This window comes from Drosophila nasuta, chromosome 3, assembly GCF_023558535.2.
Source record: "Drosophila nasuta strain 15112-1781.00 chromosome 3, ASM2355853v1, whole genome shotgun sequence".
Lineage (NCBI taxonomy): Eukaryota > Metazoa > Arthropoda > Insecta > Diptera > Drosophilidae > Drosophila > Drosophila nasuta.
The window spans coordinates 12001332-12024690 of NC_083457.1; the positions used below are offsets into that span (position 1 = coordinate 12001332).

A 23359-nucleotide genomic window follows, 5' to 3' on the forward strand; every position below is an offset into this window, starting at 1 on the left:
GCTCTTGGCCTTTTGCTTGTGTCTTTGCAGCTGCCTCATCTCTTTGTACTCACTCACCCCCGCATCCTCCTCCACTCTTCTCCTTCTCCCTATCTCCTCCACATCGTTGCAACTGCAACTTGGCTCGAAGACTGGGGCTCCCATGCTCCTCTCGGCGTCATCGTCGACTTAGACACATAGTTCGCTCAAGATCATAACATGACCTTTTGACTGGCAGTGATTTCTACGCCCACGCGTATAAACCAGACCCAACAACAACAACAGCAACAACAGCAACAACAGGAACAACAACAACAATAAGAGTCGCCTCTTCGCTTAACTTTTGCTTTGGCTTTTTGTGGTTTATGTATGTTTATGGAAAATGGGTTATGAGATATTTCTTCCTTTTATCTTTTGGCCATTTCTATTTGACCATGGGAAATAAATTTCTGAGTCAGTTTTGTACTCTTTTCTAGTTGTTGTTTTTTCATTCGTTGTCTTGCCTTTTTGTAGGTTGCTCCCTCTTAATCGAGTTGCATTCCTATAGCTTTTGTAAATCTACGAAGGACGTTTCGCATTTTACACCTACGCTTATTGCAACTCCACAACAACAACGAAAAAAGGGGGCTAAACTTCAGTCCAACTTTTGATCTACTTGATGATGTTTGAAAGGGGGCAAGATGGGGTTGACTTGTTGCTGCTACGCTTCAACAAAGACACATTTGCATAACTAACGAATATAGCATTTTGTTGAAAGATACAGTAGCTAACAAAATGCGGGTTAGTTTATTTAAATAAAAATCTATTAAAAGTGAATTTTCTATAAAATTTATTGAAGTTCTTCTTTTATTAAAATGGAAATTTAGAGACAGCTCATAAAGTTGCTTTTAAATGGTAATATTCTTAATATTTGTAGTATACTCAAAATGTGACCTCATTTAAATGTACTAATCAATGAATTTCACTTTGTTTAAATTTGAATGCACTTGCTAAGAGCAATTTTTAAATCGACATTCTCATAAAAAAATTATAAAATAATGATCATTTTATAATTCAATTAATTGTAGCTGATTCCACACAAACTTGTTTGACAATCTGGCATATTTTCTATTCTATTGTATGCTTTAAGTGTAATAGTGTTTTGATATACCAAGAATAAGAATAATATAGTGTTCTTTAGCTATTCTTCAAAATGGGTAGCGAGTATCTCAAAGTCTAGCACACTAGCTTTCTCACTCTTTATACTTGCACCTTCTCAATTAATATTTATTTTTGTAACTTATTTATATAAATTTTATAAATTTTCTTAAAATACACAGTAATACTATAATTAATTATTTTTTAACAATTTTATTATTCTTAACGCCTAATTGATATTCACTTTACTGCACTTTTTGTTCATCAAGCAAAAACCTGCTGTTTACGACTTTAATAAGTGATTAAGCAGAACGTTCAATGTTCACAATTCTGTTCATATTGACAACCAAATTGCCGTGTTGCACACTGTAATCAATAGGAGCAAATAACTGGCCAATGCTCGAATATGGTTTTAATTTATGCAAATGCCTAAAGAGAGACTATTTTTGGGCCAGCCGAACCCCTTCAGCTGGGGCGAGCACAGACAATAGTTAAAAAACAATTGGCAAGTGGCACGCGAATCGTTGTCTTCCGCCTCCTCCCCCTTCCCCTCACTGAAGTAATTGCCACCCAACTGATAGCATTAACCCAGTGCGCGTGGAGTGCAAGGACTTTGGCCCCATGCGGCGGTGCTCAGTCCCCCAATTGTTTCATTGAGGAAGTTATTTGTTTACACGTGTTTCGGTTGCCAGGACAACGTGCCAGGTGCCAGGACATTCCAATGCAAAAGTCAGAAGCAAAATCGAATCGAATGTGGCGAGTTTGAAGGAATTTCATAGACTCTCTGTCTTACATTCAGTTTGGGAGTTTTCAGTTTAGTAGTTGCCTTAGCCTTGCGACGTGGTGGTGGAGCTTCAACGGAGCTTCTTGTCTTCTTGTGACGTCAACTCGTGGTGCAATGAACCGAGTGTAGACATGATTACGGGGCCGGAAGCAAGACAAACGCACAGGTTGTTGGACTTGAAGAAGCAGCAATGGGCTAAGGAACGAGGTGAGTGGACATCAATCCTCTGACTGCTGACCACTCCCTTAACTCTCTTTCGTTCTTTAGAGGAAATCGCGCGCATGGATCAAATGTATCATCATCAGCACACTTCGTCCACATCGCACCACAAAATCGAACGCACCTCCATACGCACCTACTACTCGAATTTGGATCTCAGCCAGAGTTCCTCGACATCGAATCAAACCTCCAGCCACGCCTCCCGCCCACAGCCACCACAAGCAATGCAGCTGCTGGTGCGTCAACCTCAAGCCGGAGCACTCACTCCCAGCTATCGCCAGATGCAGCGACAACGCAGCGAGGATTACATGAATCAGCTGGAGCGCTACATCGATGACTTCGATGGCGAACTCGACGTGGCTGGTGATGCGGATTTCGAGGATGATGAGCTGCTCTATCGACGCCAGCGACGTGGCAGCTATGCGCCTGGCATGTCGGCCAGACAGTTGCCTCTTCAACCACCTGGACGCTATGTGGAGCTGGTGCCCACTTCGCTGCAGACGGCCAAGGGACGCATGCAACATCCGGGAGTACAACAGCAGCAGCAGCAGAGATTACGGAGTCCCAGTTTACCAACCTTGAGGCAGCGGGATTACGCGGGCAGACAACAGCAGCAGCAGCAGCAGCAGCAAAAGGCGGCCAATCAACTTGGCAACGTGAAGGGAGCAAACATTGATCCTGGCAACGGCAACGGGAATGGCAATCGATTAAACAACAACAATCCGGGCAATGGGAATCCCAATCAGGCCTCGGTTGTCGGTTGCCAGGAAGAGGACACTTCTGGCTATCTCAGCGATACGCCCAAGAACACGCACACTCCAGACATTTGGTATAACGACGCCGCCAGCCAAAATGGGAGCATTAGTGGCATGGGCAGCGCCAGCCAGGCGGACGAGAGTCTCCTCAGCGCTGCCATCGCCGGGCGACGTCTTCGACGATCGATACAGGGTGCTGCCACGCCCACGCCCACCCTTACGCCTAGCTGTGGGCCACAGCAGGCTTTGCAGGGCATGTTGCAAGCGCCCGCTCAGGCGCAGACTGGCAAGTGCAAACAGGCATTGAACCATGCATATGCCATTAAGGGACGACGTGTGCCAGGGCAGGGTCACGTCTACGAACCCCTCGCTGCCGACGGCTACCTCGCCGACGGGTGAGTTGACCAACTTTCGAATGTGTCAAGTGCCAACACTTGCGCGATAACATATCTAACTGTTGCCCTTAACAATTCACTGTTAACACAATTGATTAGTTGCCGCGTGTGCTTACATTTTACAAGTCTATTTTGATTAGAGTTCATTCGTGATACATTTATTTCTATGTTGTGCATTTGTATATTAATTGATTAATAGTTAATTAAATAATTTATTATTGTTTTTATTTATTTTCACATTTTGTATTTATTAAATTTAATAATCCTAATGTATTTTATCTATTTACTTTTGAGTTTATTCATTTTTCCAATTATTATTTATTTTTTTATTTATTTACTTTGTATTTAGTATAAACAAGTATATTTTTATACTGTTATTTATGTATTTTTGTATTAATTAATTACTATGGATTATTTTTATTATTAGTTCTGCTTTATTTGAACCTACTGGAAATAATCACTCAAAACCCAAGTAAACCGCTTAACTTATTATTGGTTTCTATTAAGTATTAAATTTAACATTTTTTATAACATTGTATAATTTTTTATTTTTACTTTGTTGAATTTCAATAAATATTTATTTTTAGCATAGCAATGTTTATTAGAATTTTGTGAAAATGTGTGTACTCATAAACGTAACTCTCTAAATTAATTATTACTTCTTGTGAAAACTCGTCATACTTAACATTAGGCATTTTACTATGCTTGTTGATATTAATTATATTTGTAATAGTTTTCTTGTTCATCGTTTAATATTCATAATAACTAATAAGTTTTGTTATTAACTTACTTTTTGCTCTTTGTTGTGCAAATTTTATATTTTCGCTGAATATCAAAACTTTTTTAAGTGCATAGCATCTTGACATTTTTAACTTTATGTTAGGAAATCAGCTGTCTTACTGAGAAAATTTTAAATTTGAATTTAACAATCCGTTTTCTCGATGTTGTTTAAATATTAAAAATTGCAGGTCAACGCATTGAACTTTAACAAGCATACATAAAAATATATTTCGTTTGTAATCATAAAATTATATTTGGTATTCATAATTTAACCAAATATTTACTTCAAAGAAGACAAATATTTTGCAAATGCTTAGCCAATTTTTATCTTTTAATATGTTTTAAAGAACAATATTGAGTTATTTTATTCATTTAATAGAAATCTATTGAACAATTAGCTAATACTCGTTTCGTATAAATGTATGTCTTTTAATTGTGGCCAAGCAATTTTTTTACTCTCTATTTTGTTCTCACCTAAACTTTCATACTACATATATTTATTTTTAGATTTGAATGAAAGTTTTTTGTGTCCTCAACAACTTTCGCGTTTTTTGTTGTCTATAATAAATGTCAAACTGTTTCTCAGCAATTGTTATTAAGCTTTAATCGTAATTGATTTGGCAAATATTTGTTTGTTCTAAATATAAATATAGTAAAACTTTAATTGCGTATTGTTCGATTGCTGTTGTTACAGTTGCTGCTATCTGGCGGCGCCTCCGAGTTCATCGAACATGAGTCTCAGCCGGGATGTGTCCACGTCGAACACGTATCAGGTGCACATCAGCAACACCTCGGAGCACGGCGACTTCTATGTCCACGAGCAGCACGAGAGAGAACGCGCCCGCTGGGCCAACTACAATGCACAGCAGCAGCAACAGCAACATTCACAGCAGCAACATCAACAGCAGCAGGTGGGAATGCCACCGGCTGGCTGGTTGAGTCGTGGCATGCACGATCTGAAGGACAGCGAGGACGATGTGCAGTCGGTGCAATCCTCGTCGACTTATTTACGTGGTCAGAATGCGCCACTCGATGCCCAGACGCTGGCCGAGCGCATGGACAAGCGTCGCAAGGCGGCCGAGTATCACAATGCGATCAAGAAGCAGCTGCACGAACGGGAGCTGATACGCAAGTGGGAGCTGGAGCGGCATCGCCAGGAGGAACAACTGGAGGAGCAACGCATGCGACGCCAGAAGCAGATGGAGCAGGAACGTCTGGAGTACGAGAGACGTCAACTACAGGAGCGCGAGGAGGTGCAGAAGAAGAAGCAGATGGTCATGCTGGATGCCATAGCGAAGGCCGAGGTGGCGGCCAAAATCGAGAAGCAAAAGAAGCGCCTTAAACGTGTGCCACCTCTGGAGCAAGGACAAAGTCTGGAGCAGGCTGATAAGCCGGAATTGCTGCAAGTGCTCTCCGTAGAAGAAGTGGAGGAAATAGAGGAGGAAGTAGGAGAGAGTGAGGAGCCAGACTGTTCACACACGCCACGAGCAGCGCCGCCGCCACAGCCAGCAGCAGCAGCAACAGCAGCACCAACAGCAGCACCAACAGCAGCAGCGGCTCCTTCAGTTGTCACCGAGGAGAAAGTGTTGATTGGCACTCCGATTAATCTGCGACGCACCATCACCAAACCCATCAAGCAGCCAGCAACTGAAGCAAGTACTGAGGAGAAGGAGAATCTGGCACTGCTGATGCAGCCGGCAACATTGATACCGCTGCCCGTCACCAGCGACATCTTTGGCCTGCAGAATGCGATTGGCAATCTGCAGATTGCCACCTACTTCATGCAACAGCCACAAGTACCAATGAAGCCGCCATCCACGGGAGCACACATGGAGCAGAGCTACTCGAAGGCGACGATGACACAGCGCACTGATACCTCCATCTGCACCGAGGATGGCTACCAGGCGGAGAAGGAGGAGGAGGACGAGGAGCCGCTGCACACGGCGCGTTCAGCGCTGCAGACAGCCAGCGGTTGCTTCTCGCCCGACTCACTTGAAGTAGACATAGCGCCAGTGGTCGCGGAGCAGGACAAACTGGCACTGATGCCACTCAAGACACCGCTGCAAGAGACACTCACCGGAGTTGGTGGCTGCTCGTCTGCAAGCAGGCAGCGAAGTGGCAGCCAAACGGATGTGGAGACACAAACGGAGTTGCCGCTCAACTGTGATCTCTGTCTGTTCCACGACAACTTCTACAAGGTCCTGCTGAAGCGTGAGGTGTCCACGACGACCACAACACAAACTTCGAAGACGCAGACACAGCCAGCCAAGGAGTCGACGGCGGAAAAGGATCACGAGACGACGACCACAACAACAACGACTACGACAACAACTTTTAAGGCGAAGAGCAAGGACAAGGAGAAGGAGAAGAACAAGCGGAATTTGGGCAAAGAGAAGGATGCCAACAAGATGGATGATCGACCTAAGTGGGGCGTCAATCGACCTGTCGTCCAGTATGTCAAGGCCAGCGATCGGGATCCTTTCTGTCTGCGCAAGAAGAAGAATCACGTGGCCATTGCAAAGCCACCACGCTCTCAGTCCATGGACTCACGCCTAGATACGGTTGTGGTGCTGCCCGAGGATCAGCTGGGTCATGGCGACACAATCATTACAGCCGCCCAGCACGAAGAGGAGGAAGAGGGATTCCTACTAAAGGCACGTAACGTTTGCACTGAAATATTACCGATTAAAACGGATGAGAAGGGTCGCATCTTCCTCAACTTTAGGGAGGCGAGCGCCATCATGAACGAGGACGAGATCAAGGACAAGCTCCGGCAGAAGTACTTCAACTTTGGCCGCATCCTGCCCAGGCGCAGCTGGGCCTCGGCCACGCAGCACGGTCTGCCTTACAGTGTGACCGCAGCCACAGCAACTGCTCCGCCAGCCACAATTGCAACTGTCGGCGATCTAGCGGATGATTGAAACTATCTCTGCAAACTAAACTAAACACAAACTAACCAACTCTCAAGTGCACAGACCAACAACTAATAGCAAGACTAAGTTCTACTTTGTAAAATTATATTCTCGTAATATTAATAAAAGTTTTTAAATAGATTTGCAAAAAAAAAATGAGTTGTGCATTCGGATAGAGACGATTATTTATCATTCGAATCCATGGAGGGAAAAGTAAGTGTCATTAAAAGAAAAATAATATGAAATCGATTCAAAATAATTTAATTTTGTCTAGAACGGAAAGAAATGAAAATTGCATATTATAAACTATTGATTAAGAGAGTTTATAAAGCATTATAAACAGCATTTCCAGAAAAATATATTCAGATAATGAAAATTATTGGTTCGGTTGATCATCAAAGGTGATTCGACTTTGAAGAAATCGTTTTCTTTGTGGGTCAAATTAAAAACTAAATTAATAAAACCATCTAAGGAAGTGTTTACTAAATGTAAACTCATTTTGACTGTAGTTGAAATGAAACACAAACTCTAATATTAAAAAGCATAAGAAATTGCTTTGTTAGTTATTTCTTTAAAACTTAAGAGACAATTCATAACTTTGCTGCCTTGAAGATTCTCCTTCAAAAGTATTGTATACACAAAGAACATTTTCATTTGAATTTCCTTGACTGTCAAACATTTCTCAACCACAAATCATCAACAGAATTATTAGTTAGGAATTAAAATGATTGATTTTATTTTAGAACATAAAATAGAGTTCAACAAGCTACATTTTACTTTCTTGATGATTTCCACAGTTCCTCGAATTTTATTGTGTTATGTTCTTTGAGTTACATTTTCATTTGAATTTCCTTGACTGTCAAACATTTCTCTACCACAAATCATCAACAGAATTATTAGTTAGGAATATATTAAAATGATTGATTTTTTTTTAGAACATAAAATCGAGTTCAACTAGCTTTATTTTATTTTCTTGAGGATTCCCACAGTTCCTTAAAAATGATTGTGTAGTAATTTTTGCAGCACCTTGTCGAATCAATTACCAAGGCAATTTCAAGTTCAAGGCGAGCCGGAGCTTTTCCCAAGGAAATTCGAGAGCTTTTGTTGGTGTTGTCATATGTAGTTGTAGTTGTTGTTGTGGTTGTTGCAATTGGTTTTGTTTCTGTGGGCAGCTTAGCAACGTCTATTAGCAACAATGTTGCCATGTTAATGCTGAAAGCTACAAATCACAAAGATGTTGCCTTATTGTTCATGGTGAGTTAGCTCCTGCCTCCTGCCGCCTGCTCTCCCCTCCCCATCGAATGTCCAGGCAATCGCAATACCAATCCCACTATAGTTGGAGCTGAAACTGAAGCTGAAGCTGGAGCTGTTCGTGTTACACTTTCACAGAACTCAAAATGTCGTATTTCACGCAGTTTTACGAGCGTTCGCGTAAATTTATGCGAAAAATCGTAAATAATACGTCGAAGTCCATAGTCTATGGACCATATAGGGTACCATATATGGTAGGTAGATACATATATAACCAAATTGAATGCTGCTGTGGGGCGTAACTCTGCCAGCCCGACCAGAGTTACCAAGTGGGCGCTGCATATTTCTGTTAATTAACGCACTTTGTGCGTTGTGTAACTATGAGATACTTTTTTTGCAGCTCTGTTGCTGACTTGGTCTTAACTTTAAGGCCTCGAGCCGCAGTCTTGTTAACAATTGTCTGTCCGACTGTTAAGCGAAAAACAGTCTTATAACAATGCAACTGTTCAAGAATTAATAGCATGTGCTTGTGTAAGTTCTCTACACTCTGCGAAAAATCTTGCAAGAACATTCTACACTAATATGGGAGTATATAAATGATTTTATTATGTATGAAATCTACACTTTACAAAATAAATGTAAGTTTAAAGCAGATATGTAAAATAAACCTTAATCAAATGTATACAATTCAGCAACCATTAGCTTCAAAAGTAGAAATATAAAATATCTTAAAACTAGTTCTAAAAATGATTTCAAATGCATTTAATATAAATATTAGAAAAAATTTAAAACTAATTTTGGTTATACGTATACAAAGGTATATCTTATATGTATATTTTAGCACAAATTTTTTATTTGTACAATAAATATAGCAATAACCTATTTTGCGTATTTAGGTTATTCTTTAAATAAAAGTAATGATATGATAATATAAATAGAAAGTTATCTTTTGTTTGTGGTATTTTTATATTATTATTCACTATATATAATAAAATGTTTGAAGTCATTGCAAGCATTTTCCTTACTAATTTATTGAACAATCTTGAGTCAATAATCTCAGACTTGTTATAAAACATATGAGGTAAAAATTAACATTTATTAAATTTTGAATTCCCTAAAGTCGATGGCCTTAGTTGCTAGCACTTTCCTCTTTGAGTTATTATATTATTATGTATAATAATAAACATGTAAATAAATAAATAATAATTCCCTAAGCTTCTAAAAGCACCTTAAGCATTCTAGGTAAGATTTTCTTTTAGTGTACTTTGCCGAAATGGAACCAAGGTGTTGCCGGCGAAACAAGTTCAATGCCTCAATGCCTCGAACCCTATTAAAATCGACCTTAGCTGCATTTTGGCCCATTCCTATGCCTTTTTGGCCAAACAAAGCCCAAGATAATAGACTTGAAAAAAAAAGTTCTCATTCGTGTTCTAGTTTCGGTGGCAATTGCATGTTGCAAGTTGTAAAGTTGCCACTGATTCCGAGCCAAAGCCAGAGCCAGAGCTAGAGGCAGAGTCAGAGTCAGAGGCCTCGCCTAGTCCAATGTCACAAATAAATGGAAGTGTCTGTGATTGTATGGCAATTGTTTGTTTTGGACTCCTAGTTTTAGGTAGCCTTGAAAACGTATGCCAAAATCAAAACACCTTTTGACTCTATGTGATTAATGAATACACTCGTGCTGCGTTCGAGTAGCATTAGAAATTCATAAGCATCGAGACGAGAAGAGACCTAACTTATAAGGTTTCTAACCCGTTCTACAAACTGCACTCGACATTAGGCATTCGACATTTTCAGAAACATTTTGTCTCCTTTCGGTCGACTGAACCACAATGAGAGTGACAGGCCGAACCCAAAACAATGGCATAATTAATGACAATGCGGTGACATAATCAATAGAATGAGAACGAGAACGAGTGCGAGCACCTCGATTACTTCTGAAGTGGTCGATCTGCGAAATGGGAAACCCAAGAAAACTGCCTAATTTAAGTGTTTTCTTTTTTTGCATGATTAATGATTAATCCAAAGATGATCGCTGCACGGTAGTTCAAGTAGTTGCACATTTTGCCAACTGTTTTCTAATTGTTTAGTTCAAGAAATTTTTTGCAGTTGTTTTGACAACATGCAGCCTTCCTCGAGACTGTTGCGATCTGTTACTCATTTGTCATTTTGAAAGGATCCAACGACAGCTGTCAGGCAACTGAAAACTCTTAAACTGAAAACACTGAAAAACTCTCTGGCATTTTTCTCTATTGTTTTAATATGCAGACTGCATATCTAGCTTGATATTTTGTTTTTTTTTTTCTTCAGTTAGTTTTCTTTCTCTCGTCGAAGTTGTTTTTGTAGTTTTTTGATGGCCTCAGCCCACCTAGCGCAGTTCCCGAGCGGAAATCACATACGACACAACATAAAGCATAAAATGCATGCACCGATCAATGAATGTCCATAAATTTTGTAACTTTGTTATTGGTTTTTTTTTTGGTTTTGGTTATGCTATGCTCTTATGGTTTATGGGTAATTTATGAATGTCTCGCTTATCATGTGAGCTGAATAATTCAAATTGCATTTTATGAGTTTTCCTCTTCATTTTATAATCTTTATATTGCATTTAATCAATCAATTTGTAACATGCTCGTCTGGCTATTGACCTCCACAAGGAAGTACAGCAAAAAAAACTTGGATTTATTTTTATATCTTCTCTCTGTATTACATCTGCAGAGATTGCAGCTGTTCGTTATGGGCACACTTGATTAATTCCATAAAAGGATTAGAAGTGTCAGCCGCTATTAGATAACTTCCGTAAATAATCTAGATATCCCACCAATGAAGACATCAGTTCAGTTCATTTCAGTTGAGTTCAGGCGTGTCAAATGCTGAGCAGGAAATTGACATTTATCACAGGCCACATACGCTCCATAGAATATCGCTTGAGTTATATTCTCTATTCTCTCTCGCTCGGTTTTTTATTCGCGCACACGTCGTTGGCATTGTCCTGCGACAATATCCTGTTCCCGTTTCAATTGCCCTCCCCTAGATGGCTGGCAGACTGACTGCGATTCGAGCCAGTCGTCATCATTATCATAATTAATGTGACTTAATCAAGAATAATGTACGGCAAGTTTTGTCGCTCTAATCAAGTTGTTAGCAATGAAGAAAAAGGCAAAACGAAATAAGAATAAGAATACTTTTCGACTACAACCCTTTGAGAATGCGGTCAACCGCATTTGAATTGTCTAAGGATCATCTTGAATCCCTTGGGGTTGAAGGTCAGAATCAAATCTATTTGCATATCGCTATAAAAACAATGAAATGTCCTGCAAAAAGATTTATGTAGCAAAACGGCTATAAAATTGCTTTTAAAAAATTGAAAAACCAAAAAAGTAGTTTATGACTTTGAGAATATTTCGCCCAAGGGAGTTCAGCAATATCCTGCTGGCTCTCAGCTCCTGGTTTGCTGTCTTCAGGCTGCTGTCTCCTAGCTCCTGCCTGTTGTCTCATGCCTTCTGCTCATTATGCGCACATTGTTGTGGTCGCAGTTGACATTCGCATGAATCGAGTCGAGTGTGTGTGTGTTGTGTGTGTGCGATCTTTATCAGATTGCTTTGTTGTATGGCATATCTGAGTACCAGGAACTAGAGAGACATCATCCGTATTATTTGCCCTCAACTACTGTGTGAGTTCTATTCTCTTTTTTTGTACAAAACTGATCGCACATGTTGACACATTAATGTCCTTCGTATGTGCGTGAGGCAGTTGGCTGATTCTAATCAGCGTTACTAACAGGAATCGTGTGGAACCCTCTACAATCGACTCATGCATTAATTTACAATCAGCACGATTAATACGATTGTTATGGTTGATGCGGGATCCGGGATCCGATCGGGACTAAGTTGCGCACTTCCTCGATCGATGCGTGCGATAAGCTGTCCAGAGGTGTGAAAGGACTTTGATTGAATTTCGATTGTTACCGGTAGCAACTGTACCAACAAATGTGTTTCGTATCTTGGCTCCCTCTTAATTGGCGGGCGGACTCAGCTGCTCAGTTTTGAGGCATAAACAGATCATAACAATTGTTAGAGAACTGGCGTCTGGCATCGAACAGCAATTTATCATTTGAGCAACAAGACCTCAAACTGCGTCTGGCCAAAAGAAACTCCGAGAGAGACAATACAGGACCCAGTTTCTTTTGTATTCACCTCTCACTCCTCTCTCCATTCTCTCTCGCTCGCTTCTCTCTCTGACTCACAGTTATCGCTGTCATATAAACATCAGAAAAAAAAAAGAACCTGGAAAAAATAAAACTAAAATTTTTATTTAGATGAGTTTCGTTTCCCAGCTCTCAGCCTGAGAATGTGCTCTTGACTTTTTTTTTATTGGTGTCCTTATTTCCAACTGTGCCATGTTATTGATTATAAATCCAGAACATCCATATATATGATGATATTCTTTCGTTTTCTTCGAGGGTTTCTTTAGGTTTTTGTGTTGTGTTTGTTACGTGTTTCCACATTTTGCCCCGGGGCGTTAATAAAAAAATGAATTAGTGCATCAGGATTTCAGGTACTCTCATTCTGGCTTTGACTCTGGCTTAGCACAGATCTCAGCAATGATTTATTATCAATCGTAAATTGCCGTTGAGTAACGGCCAAATGGCATCAAAAGAGTGTAGATTTTATAGATCGATAAAAATATACACAAAGGAGAACTAACTCCAATGGCTTCAAATGCCTTTTCCTCAAATTGCTTTCTTTGCCAGTTAAAAGTCGCAAGTTTTTCCATTCTCAAAGTTTTTTGTTGTTAGACACTTAGTTGACTTGGTCACTTAGCACAGTTTAGTCCAAATCAAAATATTGGTATTTGTTGTTATTGTTTCTGTTTTTTGTTTTATGTGTCGAAACCAAATTTTAATAATGTTAATTTGCTGCGCGTTTCATGGGAGCTGAGATTTATGGCTGCATCTCGGTTTCGCTGTAATTATAAGCAACACTCTCGCGTAAGGTGTGCCGCACACACACTGAAGTACACACACACACACATACACACAGACACCCAATACACTTTCTAGCACAACCTGTGGTCCAGTGATCAGAGCGCTTGTCCAAGCAAGAAGGCGTTAATTATTTGATATGGGGCTTAGTTCGTACTAAATATGGATGTCTAATGGGTCAACGAAGAGACAGAGAATAGAATGAGGAAGAGGAAGTAATATGTTTAATGAGAAATCTGAAATCTGGGGAAAAAAAGAAACCACAAGATTTACATTTTGATTTAAGGGGAAAAAATTAATAAATTTTGAAAAATATTTAAAATGTGCTAATTAAAAATTGTCTTTAAAAATAAATGATTAGGTTACTCTAAATAGTACAGTGAAAAAAATCTCTTTCTAAAATCAATAACATTCGTCTTATAAATTGTGTTCTGAGCATTAGGCATCCTTAAGTACAAATTCTTTAAATTATGAAATTAGACTGGGAAATGTCAAACTCCCATCGAAATTCCTATAACAACTGAATGCGCTAAATTAATTAATAAAAGAGATAGTAAAATATAATTAAACAATTTTTTGGTCTTATAGAAAGATTTTTGTGTCTGTCAAATGTTATTAATATCAGGATGTGTTTTCTAACGTTAAGACTTTCATGTTTTTAACGCATTTTTTTGAGAACAATTTTTAAAGCTAAGACCAAATCCTAATTAAATAACTTTTTTGTTTGTGTATGCAATTATTATTACAAGTTTACTGTAAAATTGAAATTCATACTTCAAAATATAATGAATAATCATATTAATCCCAGAGCATGCTCTTACATTTTGTATATTCTTACTTTGTTATTTTCTACTTTATTTTGTATATTTTCAAATTATTTTATTTTAGCGAATTCAATTAAATTCATAATATTTTTCCTTTGTATCCTTTTTGTAGATGTCAGTCACAATAGAGAAAACTTAAATTGTAATCAGCTAGTAGAGTGATCAAAAATCTGTACTCTATTTTCGAACAGTTCAACTTTCATACTAATTCCATTTGTATTATGTTTTGCTATCGCCCTGACAACATCTAAATTGAACTAGTTCTAACTTTAACGAGACATGTTTTGTCTCAAGCACCTAAAAGAGTCTTCTTAGCTGCTCTGATCTTTATTTATAACTGCAGATTAGAGTTGGCTCCGTTTTACATACAATTTCCATGTTCTGGGGCCTTTGATGGCTTGGCTTATTGAGCTGTTAACTGAAAGTGGGCAAATGCTGAGTTGAGGTAAGCTGAGCTTGGTTGGTTCATCAATTTCCTGACTCATGCTTAACACGCTGTTAAAGTATGTCAACTGACAAACTCACTTTCTGTTCTTTTTGTTTTTTAGAGTTGGTTTTTATTCGTTGTTTGTTTTTGTTAATTTCAATGAAAATGACTTAACACTAACCCAATGACCCAATAGACAAGTTCTTTACAAAACTTAACTTTACATAGAATTTATGTATGATGTGTGTGTGTGTGTGTGTGTTTGGTGTTTTTGTTGCGCACAATCGTCTGCGGGGTAATTATAACGCTAAATCAGCCAAGCCACGACCATTGTTCAGGCACAGAATCTTAAGATATGCGCACTTAGATAAACCTCTAGTCGCGCAGTACAATGGCAACAACTAGCAACAACAGCAAGCAGAACGTGCATTATAATTATTTTCATAATAAACTTGACAGAATTATAGTTTTTTAGCAATTAAATATAAACAGACAACAGCAACAGCAACAAAAACTGGCAACAATTATGTGAATACGAGTAGAATAAAGCAGCGTCTTGGACCCGGTAAGACCTGCTTCTCTAGACACTGCTGCATCTACCAAAAAAAAATGCTGCAAAAAATAGAAATTATTTTGCAAAAAAATACAGAAAAACAAAATAAATATGCTTAATTCTAAATGTGCAAACTGTGATGCTGATGCTGCTTTTGCTGCCAGCCATCATCTCAAGGCTAAAGTTTAAAGAACATGTTCATGCCGTTGCGTTTCGTTTCGTTTCGTTCGCCGCCTGTCAATATTGACGATGATCCGACTGAGGCATCTCTTGATGCTTGATGCCTTGGTTCCTCAGCTGTTGTTGGACTGTGACTGCTGCGATTTGTGACTTTGCTCGTCAACTCGTTGAATCGTCGTCGTCTCCGCTGCCGCTGCCGCCGCCGCTGATCACCTCCTCGCCGCATAATTAATGACTAACATTCGGCCCAGGCGTAGTCAGTCAAACTCGCGCTTCATCTAATGTTCAAAAATTTCTATGTGTGATTGATAACCCACAAATGATGCAAACCTGCTTCGACTTGTTCGCTTTTCGTGTTTTGCTTTTTTTCTTCCCCCCCCCCCTCGCTCTCTCTCTTCAGCTACCCTCGTATTTCTCTTGATACCCTGGCCAAGGGGTAGCATAATTTTCGCACTATATGGGCAACAATATTATCCTGAAAAGAACTCACTCAAAATTATTAATATTTGAGTCAAAAACTTTTTACATAATAGTTTGTGCTCAAGACGTTGTATAATGTTTAATAATTTCTTAAAATATAAAAAATAATATCTTAAATATTTCTGTTTAATAATTAGGAATAATTTTTGGCTTTGATATTTTATGTAAGAATATGTATAATATATATAGTATGTAAACATTGTTATTTGTAAAATAAAATCTTTTTGATTATATTTATTTGTAATTTTGAAAATTCAATTGTAAATGTATATTTTAAATAATTGTATATACAATTTTGGTACACATTTTTAATTTCTTTTAAATTTCTTTTAAATTATTTTTTTAATTTGTTGTTATTGTAATTTAAACTAAATATCTATAAAATTAATTGATCTTTGTTTTATTCTTTTCACCTCTTCTAAGAGTACGTAATTTATTTTCAATTAGCTTTATATTTTGATGGTACAATAGCAGGTGAGTGTATTTCATCTGCGGCCATTCGACACAGCAATTAATAGTCTTCTTTTTCATGTCCGGGGTGTGCAGGAGTGGCTAGTGCTTAGAGAATCAATCAATAAAACGAGTACAGCTTGCAAAATTATTCAAATTTTCGCCCAAGTCAGGTTGTCAGGTTGCTGAAGGCAGCCACAACATGTGGAGAGGGAGGAGACAGCGGCAGAGGCAGACGCTGAGGCAGCCAGAGCGACAAGTGCATCCATGAAACAAAAGACTTAAATAGGCAACAAACTGGCTTGGTGGGAATCAAATATATTTGTGTGGTCTTCTTTTATTTTTCACTGTTGTCGTTGTTTGTTGCTGTTGTTGTTGTTGATGCTGCTGTTGTTTTTGGTACATTTTTGTTCGTTTTAATTAACAGCTTTACAGCACTACGGTTTCAACGGTGAAACTTTGGGGCGTCCCGTCCCATCCCAGCTACACCGCCCATTAACATAAGACGTTCGTTCGATTTGCTTCCTATATTCCCCCTTCGATCCGATTCGTCGCCTAACCCCGTCCGATATACTATATGGCCACAATAAATGCACAGTGAAAATTAACACGCTTTTCAGTTCACGCTCACCGTGTGTGTGAGTCGAAGAGTGTGTGAGTGTTTGAAGAGTCGCATTGGATACTCATCCATCCATCCATCCATTCATCCAACTTTCTGAGACCTACCGCGGTGCTGTTGGTTTGTCATACGAAATATGCAAATGCAGCTCAGTTTTTTTGTTTGTCAATTTTATAATATTTTACGGGTGTTAACTTTATGCGGAAATGTTATAAACGTTTTATGCTTGTGTCAACTAATAATTGCCTCCACATAATTCCCAATGCTCCGTGAAGATTACACATTTTTAGAGGCTGAATTCAATCCGTCTGTCCGTCTTGTCGAAGCTCATTTACGAGCATTCATTTATTTAGTTCCATTTATTTAAAGTATTCGACGCATATTTGTTAAATGCTTCAGAAAAGGTCACTCGCTTTTCGAATATTTGATTATAATCTTAGATGTTATGATACGTTTATTTAGTCAAAGCTAAAATGCGCCCTAAAAACAATAGATTTTTTTTTGAAAATTGGATTATGTTTTCGCTCAAGGCTTTTGAAATTTTATTTTAGAACTGTGCTCAATACATTATTTATAGATTGCCTTTAAAAGATCCTTTGGCAACACCTATCTTGAGTGAAGTTTCTTCTTTACAAATCCTCTTTTCAAAGACAAGACACAGCCCTCATTTTACCAGTTTACCAAATTTCACCCTCTTAAATTTCTTCTTTCTCCTCCTAAATTTCGCCTTCCTCTCGCATACTTCGCATATAAAATACACTCTCCTGTCCACCCATTCTTTTTGCCAACAATTGCGCAATTTCTCATGTTTTCAGCAAAACAATTTTGACATTTAATTGCCCCGAGTTTTGCCCTCCTTCGAGATGAATTCATAGCAATTGCCTCCCTTTATACTTATAATTTGTCTGCTTTTGTGCTAATTTCTGTGATATATTTATGGCATTCTGCGGTTAGGTAATGGCCACCGGGTTTAACTGTTAACTGTTCACTGTTCCCTGTCGTTGTCCCAGTTTCTGGCCTTGCCCTTTTGGCTCTACGTCGAGGACGTAAGGAACTTGCCTATCCGCTCCTGACAATGTTGCACACACATTGTTGGCATTGTTTCGCGCATTTGTCAAGAGTCAAAATATTTATTGAGTTCAACTGGTTTGTGGTCAGTTTTTAGCAAACGAATTGGGTCTGTGTCTGGGTCTCTGAATGTCTGACAGGGTCTTAGCCCTACCCACAGATATGCAGATACGGATACGGATGAGACGACGTGTGCCAAAAAAAAAAATTATGCGAATCGCTCTGATAAATGGTATGAACGTAAAATTTTGTCGCTTTTCGCTGATCTAGATAAATGCATTTGAATTTGCATGTTTTATTAAGAAATTTATTAACACAAACTCGCACACACACACATACATTTTTATATTTGTATGTTCAGTCCAAGTCCAAGAGCAATTCACAGGCCAAGACGAAGTCCATGTCCAAGGCTCGTTCTGTTTGGTATTTCAACCTTTTCATTGTCTCGCTCGCCTCGTTCGTTATAAATTATGCACTTAAGTTGAGGGTGTTTTCATTATATGGATAAAGTTCGATGCTGACTCCGCTGCTGCTGCTGTTGCTGCAAAGCGCAACGTTTTGGCATTTTTAATACTCTAACTCAAAAGGTGCATCCACATTTTAAAATAAGTTGCAAGCCAAGCAAAGGAAATATTTTGTGTACTAAAAAACTAGATGAAGCATCTACTTTGCTAGTACCTAAAACATTTTGGGATTCTTTACCTTACAATTTAATAGATTACATACCAGTTTGAGCAATAAATATTGTGTATATTAGTACCACATATGCAACTTAACAATATTCTTTTAATATTCATCATTAGTCTCACAAGGAAGTAAAAACCAATTTCAATCTTCATTATGAAAAGTAGGTCAAATTTGAAGCATTGAATAATTTGTATATTTCAAAATTATTTATAATTTCTAATATATCTAAAAATATTGAATATAATTTTTATTTTTAATAACTTTTGTATAGAAAAATAAATTGCAGTATTGACCAAATAAATATTCCTTAATTCTGTTTTTCTTTACTATCAAAACCTATTCAAAATAATTATATTTAAAAAATAATAAATTGTTTGTTTTATAGAAAATAATATTAACGAATAAAGTTTATAATTTATTTTTTTATATAATCTATTATGTAGAGTACAATAACAGAAATAAATAAAAATATCATTATTATTTTATTTTTGAAGGCATTAGAGTAGTAATTCTTAATTTTTTCTATAATTTTTTAAATTATTCATTATATAGAGTATACTGTTGGAATCATTCGCGCATTATTTAATTTCTACAGTTGTATTTTGCTCTCGTCGTGTGGTTATTTTGTGAACTCTGTCTGTCTGTTCTTCATTTTTCAACGCCTGGGATGGTCCAGGGTCTCATCTGTGTCTCCGTTCGTCGTTCGTCGGTCGTCGCCGCCCGCCCGCTGTGCGAGTGACACTGACACTTGAGTAGATGTTTTGCGGTTGATAAAATCAAGAGCAAACAAGGCAAAAGGCACACACTGCATGGAACTAAAGTTGAAACTGGAATTGGAATTGCTGCCCAGTTGTTGTTGCTGTAGTTCTTTTTACTTGTTTCTCTCTCAGTGTTGGTTTTGTGTGGGGAACTCTCTGACACAGCGAGGTCCTTTCGCCGCCGATTTTTTTACTAATGGTGTGACAAATTTTAAACAAGTAATTTCTGCATGTTGTTTATGAGCATCGCATCGCATCGATCTGTTTGTGTGTGTGTGTGCTCTCAACGGGAGAGGAAATACACTTACGTACGCTGTGTATGATGATGCTGCGATTCAACTTTGTTCAACTGAAGTTCATAATAAAATTTATGAGCAATGCCAGAGACTGAGAGAGAGAGAGAAGAAAATATCTGGTGGGGCGTTAATTTCAACAGAAATTTACCTCGCGATGAGTCGATTATTGAACTCTGTTTAAAAATCTATAACAACTCATCAGGTTTACGATAGTTGCCATCGTCTGAGAGATGCTTATCGCTTGACAATATAACGCTTCATTATTGTAAATCATAATTTCTCGTTCAAGCCACAGACGCCACATGCTGTTGGCTCCACTCCACTTGACTCTTCCGTCTGTCTCTCTGGCTGTCTGTCCATCCATCTGTCTGTGGACCACACTCTAAACTATGCTAAGATATTGTTTGAACGGCGCTGGGCTGACAATGAGTGTGTGGGCCAGTTAAGTTTTCTCTTTAGACATTAATGCGGCCATTTACTACATATTATATTATATTATAGCGCCAGGCCAAGGAAATTTAATTCCAAATTTTGTTTTCAGCTAAGAACTAGCTCTGCACACAGCTCTAACCACAGCTTGAGATACACTCACTGTCTTTTGTATCAACAAGATGCCAATCAGCGCTGCTGCTGCCGCTGCTGATGCTGCTGCTGTGGTTGCTGCAGCTCGTTACCTCCAAAGTTGTCTCATTTTGAGTCTCCAACTCCAACTACAATTCCGATTCGGACTCCGACTCAGATTCAGTTTCAGATTCAGTTTGTGTGGAACGTTTGCGTCGTCGACATTGACGACTTTGTTGATAATTTTGATTTTATTATGTTAATAAAATGTTATGGTTTAAAATGTTCAACTCAGTCAGTCAGTCAGGTTGGTTGCACGTTGCACGTTGCAGCTGTGGTGCCACATGGGTTCTCGCTCTTATGTCGTCTGCGCCTCATAACTCATTAGTGACAATATCTCCACTGTGTGGGTTAACTGATTTCGATAATTTTCATGTTCTCAGTTCTCTTTCTCAGTCTCAGTCTCAGTCTCAGTCTCAGTCTCTTTGTTAATTGGATTAAATATCTGTTCGAACAATTTTGCAGTAGCCTCCAGCATCAACATCAACTTCAAGTTCTCTCTACCAAAGATCTCGAAATATGCACATTGATTTGAATCGCTGCCGAGTTTTCTGATTCCAATTCTTGGCCATTTCAGTTTTGTCAGTTTTCAGTTTTCAGTTTTTGTCCCCTTTCGATTTTAATAGCCATGTTCTCTCGATGGCGCTGTGTTCGCTGTCATGTTAATAGCATTCGTAATATGCGTTTTAATTAGTCTCAACGATTTGTGGGGGGGTCTGATCATAAAAAATAATCGTGCCTCTGGCTCCGCCTGTTTCTCAGCCGATTAATCAGCTGCATTTCGATTATGCGGCTCAATGGGACGTTTTTCCATCCACTTGATTATCAATCGATTGTGGTTTCGTTTAAATGATGGGCCATTGCTCTTCATAGCAGGGCAACTTCTTAGGAACTAGGTGTTAAGATTCCATTTATTAAGCTGACTAGACATAATCATTTACATTGTGTGTTTTGTTAAATATATGAAGGTTGTAAGTCTTTTTGAAAACTAAATATATTTATAGAAGAATTTCATGTAAAAGCATTGAATGTTATTAAAAAAATGCACCTAACGTATGCTAAACTAATTTCAGATTTAGTTTTAAATCAAATATTTCAGTATACAGAACTAAGGTAAATTAAAATAGGACAACTTCTGAGGAACGAGGTGTTAAGATACCATTTACTAAGTGGAGTAAACAGAACCATTCACATTGTGTGATTTGGTAATATAGATTCAGAATTTCTTTTGGTAATATAGTGAGTCTCTTTTAAAGAGTAGTTATATTTGGTATATAGATATACTATTACATTAAAAATATATCGTAGAGTACAAAATATGCCAGATTTTAAACCAAAGCTAAAATCTGACTGCCGTATATATTTTTCCTTGAATAACTTCTCCAATTTTATTTATCTTATTTTTCATTCAATCCTAAATAAAGCAAACATATGGAAGGAATCGTATACAATATGTATTTAGCTAATATACTATAGATTGTAAATTTCTTTAGAAAATGGAATATTTTAAAATTTTTATAAATAACTATTGAGAATAAAAAAATGCACCGATAGAATACCAAACTAATTCCACATTTTGTCTCAAATCAAGACTTTTATGCTACAAATTAAATTAGTAATAACTTGCTACTGTGTTTAAAAGCTATACAGTTTATAACCGTGCCTAATAATATGAGGTTAAAAGAGCTTAAACTATAAGAACTTACCCAGATTGCGAAATGTGTTGTGGAATTTAATGTTATTTGCTTAACCCACTGATTTGTCTTAAAATCGAAAACCTCCCACTCCAACTTCAAGGTAAGCATCGAAATCGAACTCTGCTCCAAAAAAAAAAAGTGAACAACAACAAAAATCGCAGAAACTTAAACATAATGCAATTACTTAAAACTGTACCATGGCCTGGCCTGGTGCTCAGATCAGAGTAGAGCGAAGGCGAAGGCGCACAGTTAAAGCAGGACACGCCCACTGGGACGGCGGTTACAGCAAAAGGTCGGACTTGGTCTCGGAGTTGTTGTTGTTGTTGTTGTTGGATGCGCCCTGGACTGGAGGAGACTGAAACAAAAATCTCTCTCTTAATGTAGATCATCTCGCGGCGCTGAGACGCTGAGCCGCTGATCGATTGATGCACTGAGTAGAGCTGGGCTAAGGCTGAAGGGGAGTGTGGTGGTGGGGAGAGGGGAGGGAAGGAGAGCCATGTGAAATGCATGAATTGCGGCAAAAAGGCCAAAATTAAGTGTATTTTGCTGCAATAAAAACAGCAACAACAAATTGAATGCTTCGCTTTGCACTCAAGCCACAAAAAACAACAAAAAACAAAAACGAACACAACAAAAAGTGGGTGGAATAATGGGCGGCTATGCGAATTTGCTCAGTGCATGATTATAGCGTAGATTACAAAAACAACATCAACAGCAACAACAACAACAGCAGCGCACTCCACGTCTGAGACCCAAACTTGGTCAGTCTCTCGCACCTTCCCCCTTCACTCTTCTCTCCTTATTCTCCTGCAGCGCCTGCGCCTCTTGCTGTCTGCTGTCTTCTGTCTGTGCTGTCTTTGCTCTTTGCTTGTGCTCTGTGCCTGTCCGCCTGGGTCGACTCAATATTCATAGAGGTCGTCGTGTCGCGGTTACATGAGAGATGCTGTCCGAGATCAGTGTGTTGGCCTCACTCTCTGCCCCTTTGGTGGCCACCTCTCACTCATATGCTAAGAGAATTATAACACACTCTGGCGCAGCGAACTCCAAGTATTCCTCAACTCTGTGCTTTATAATTGCTTTGTAACCTTTTCGCTTCACTCGGACAGACACGCATCCCAATGGAAAGTACACTGCACTGATGCAACTGGGTCTTTGCTTTCCAAATTGAATTGTATACGTAAAAGTACTTCATCAAATTTAAATGAATTGAATTTGAATTGAGTAATTGTTATGTTATTGACAAACTCTCAAAAAATATTATAAATGTGCATTTACTTAATATAAAATTTGTAATTTAAAAATTGTCTGATATTCAAGTATTTTCATGAGACGTAAAATTTGATTTAAAAAATTATTGATATTACCTATAATATTAAAAATGTGTATTTGCTTATTTGATTTAAAAAATTATTGATATTACCTATAATATTAAAAATGTGTATTTGCTTATTATAGTATTTGTTAAAATTTTTAAAAATTTTAATACTACTTGATTCCATTAAACTT

The 23359-nt window shown here is 38.2% G+C and overlaps 1 protein-coding gene and 1 long non-coding RNA gene across 2 annotated transcripts in view; both read left to right on the forward strand.

The window, feature by feature from the left end:
* The window catches only part of LOC132792180 (uncharacterized), a 241947-nt gene that overhangs the window by 133920 nt on the left and 84668 nt on the right, over window positions 1–23359 (forward strand). The gene's annotated exons all lie outside the window — the stretch shown is intronic.
* On the forward strand, window positions 1635–7015 carry LOC132793190 (uncharacterized). Its single transcript, XM_060802895.1, has 3 exons — window positions 1635–2107; window positions 2168–3269; window positions 4744–7015. The coding sequence occupies exons 1-3, from the start codon at window positions 2032–2034 to the stop codon at window positions 6968–6970; spliced, it is 3405 nt and encodes a 1134-aa protein (XP_060658878.1). The 5' UTR covers window positions 1635–2031; the 3' UTR covers window positions 6971–7015.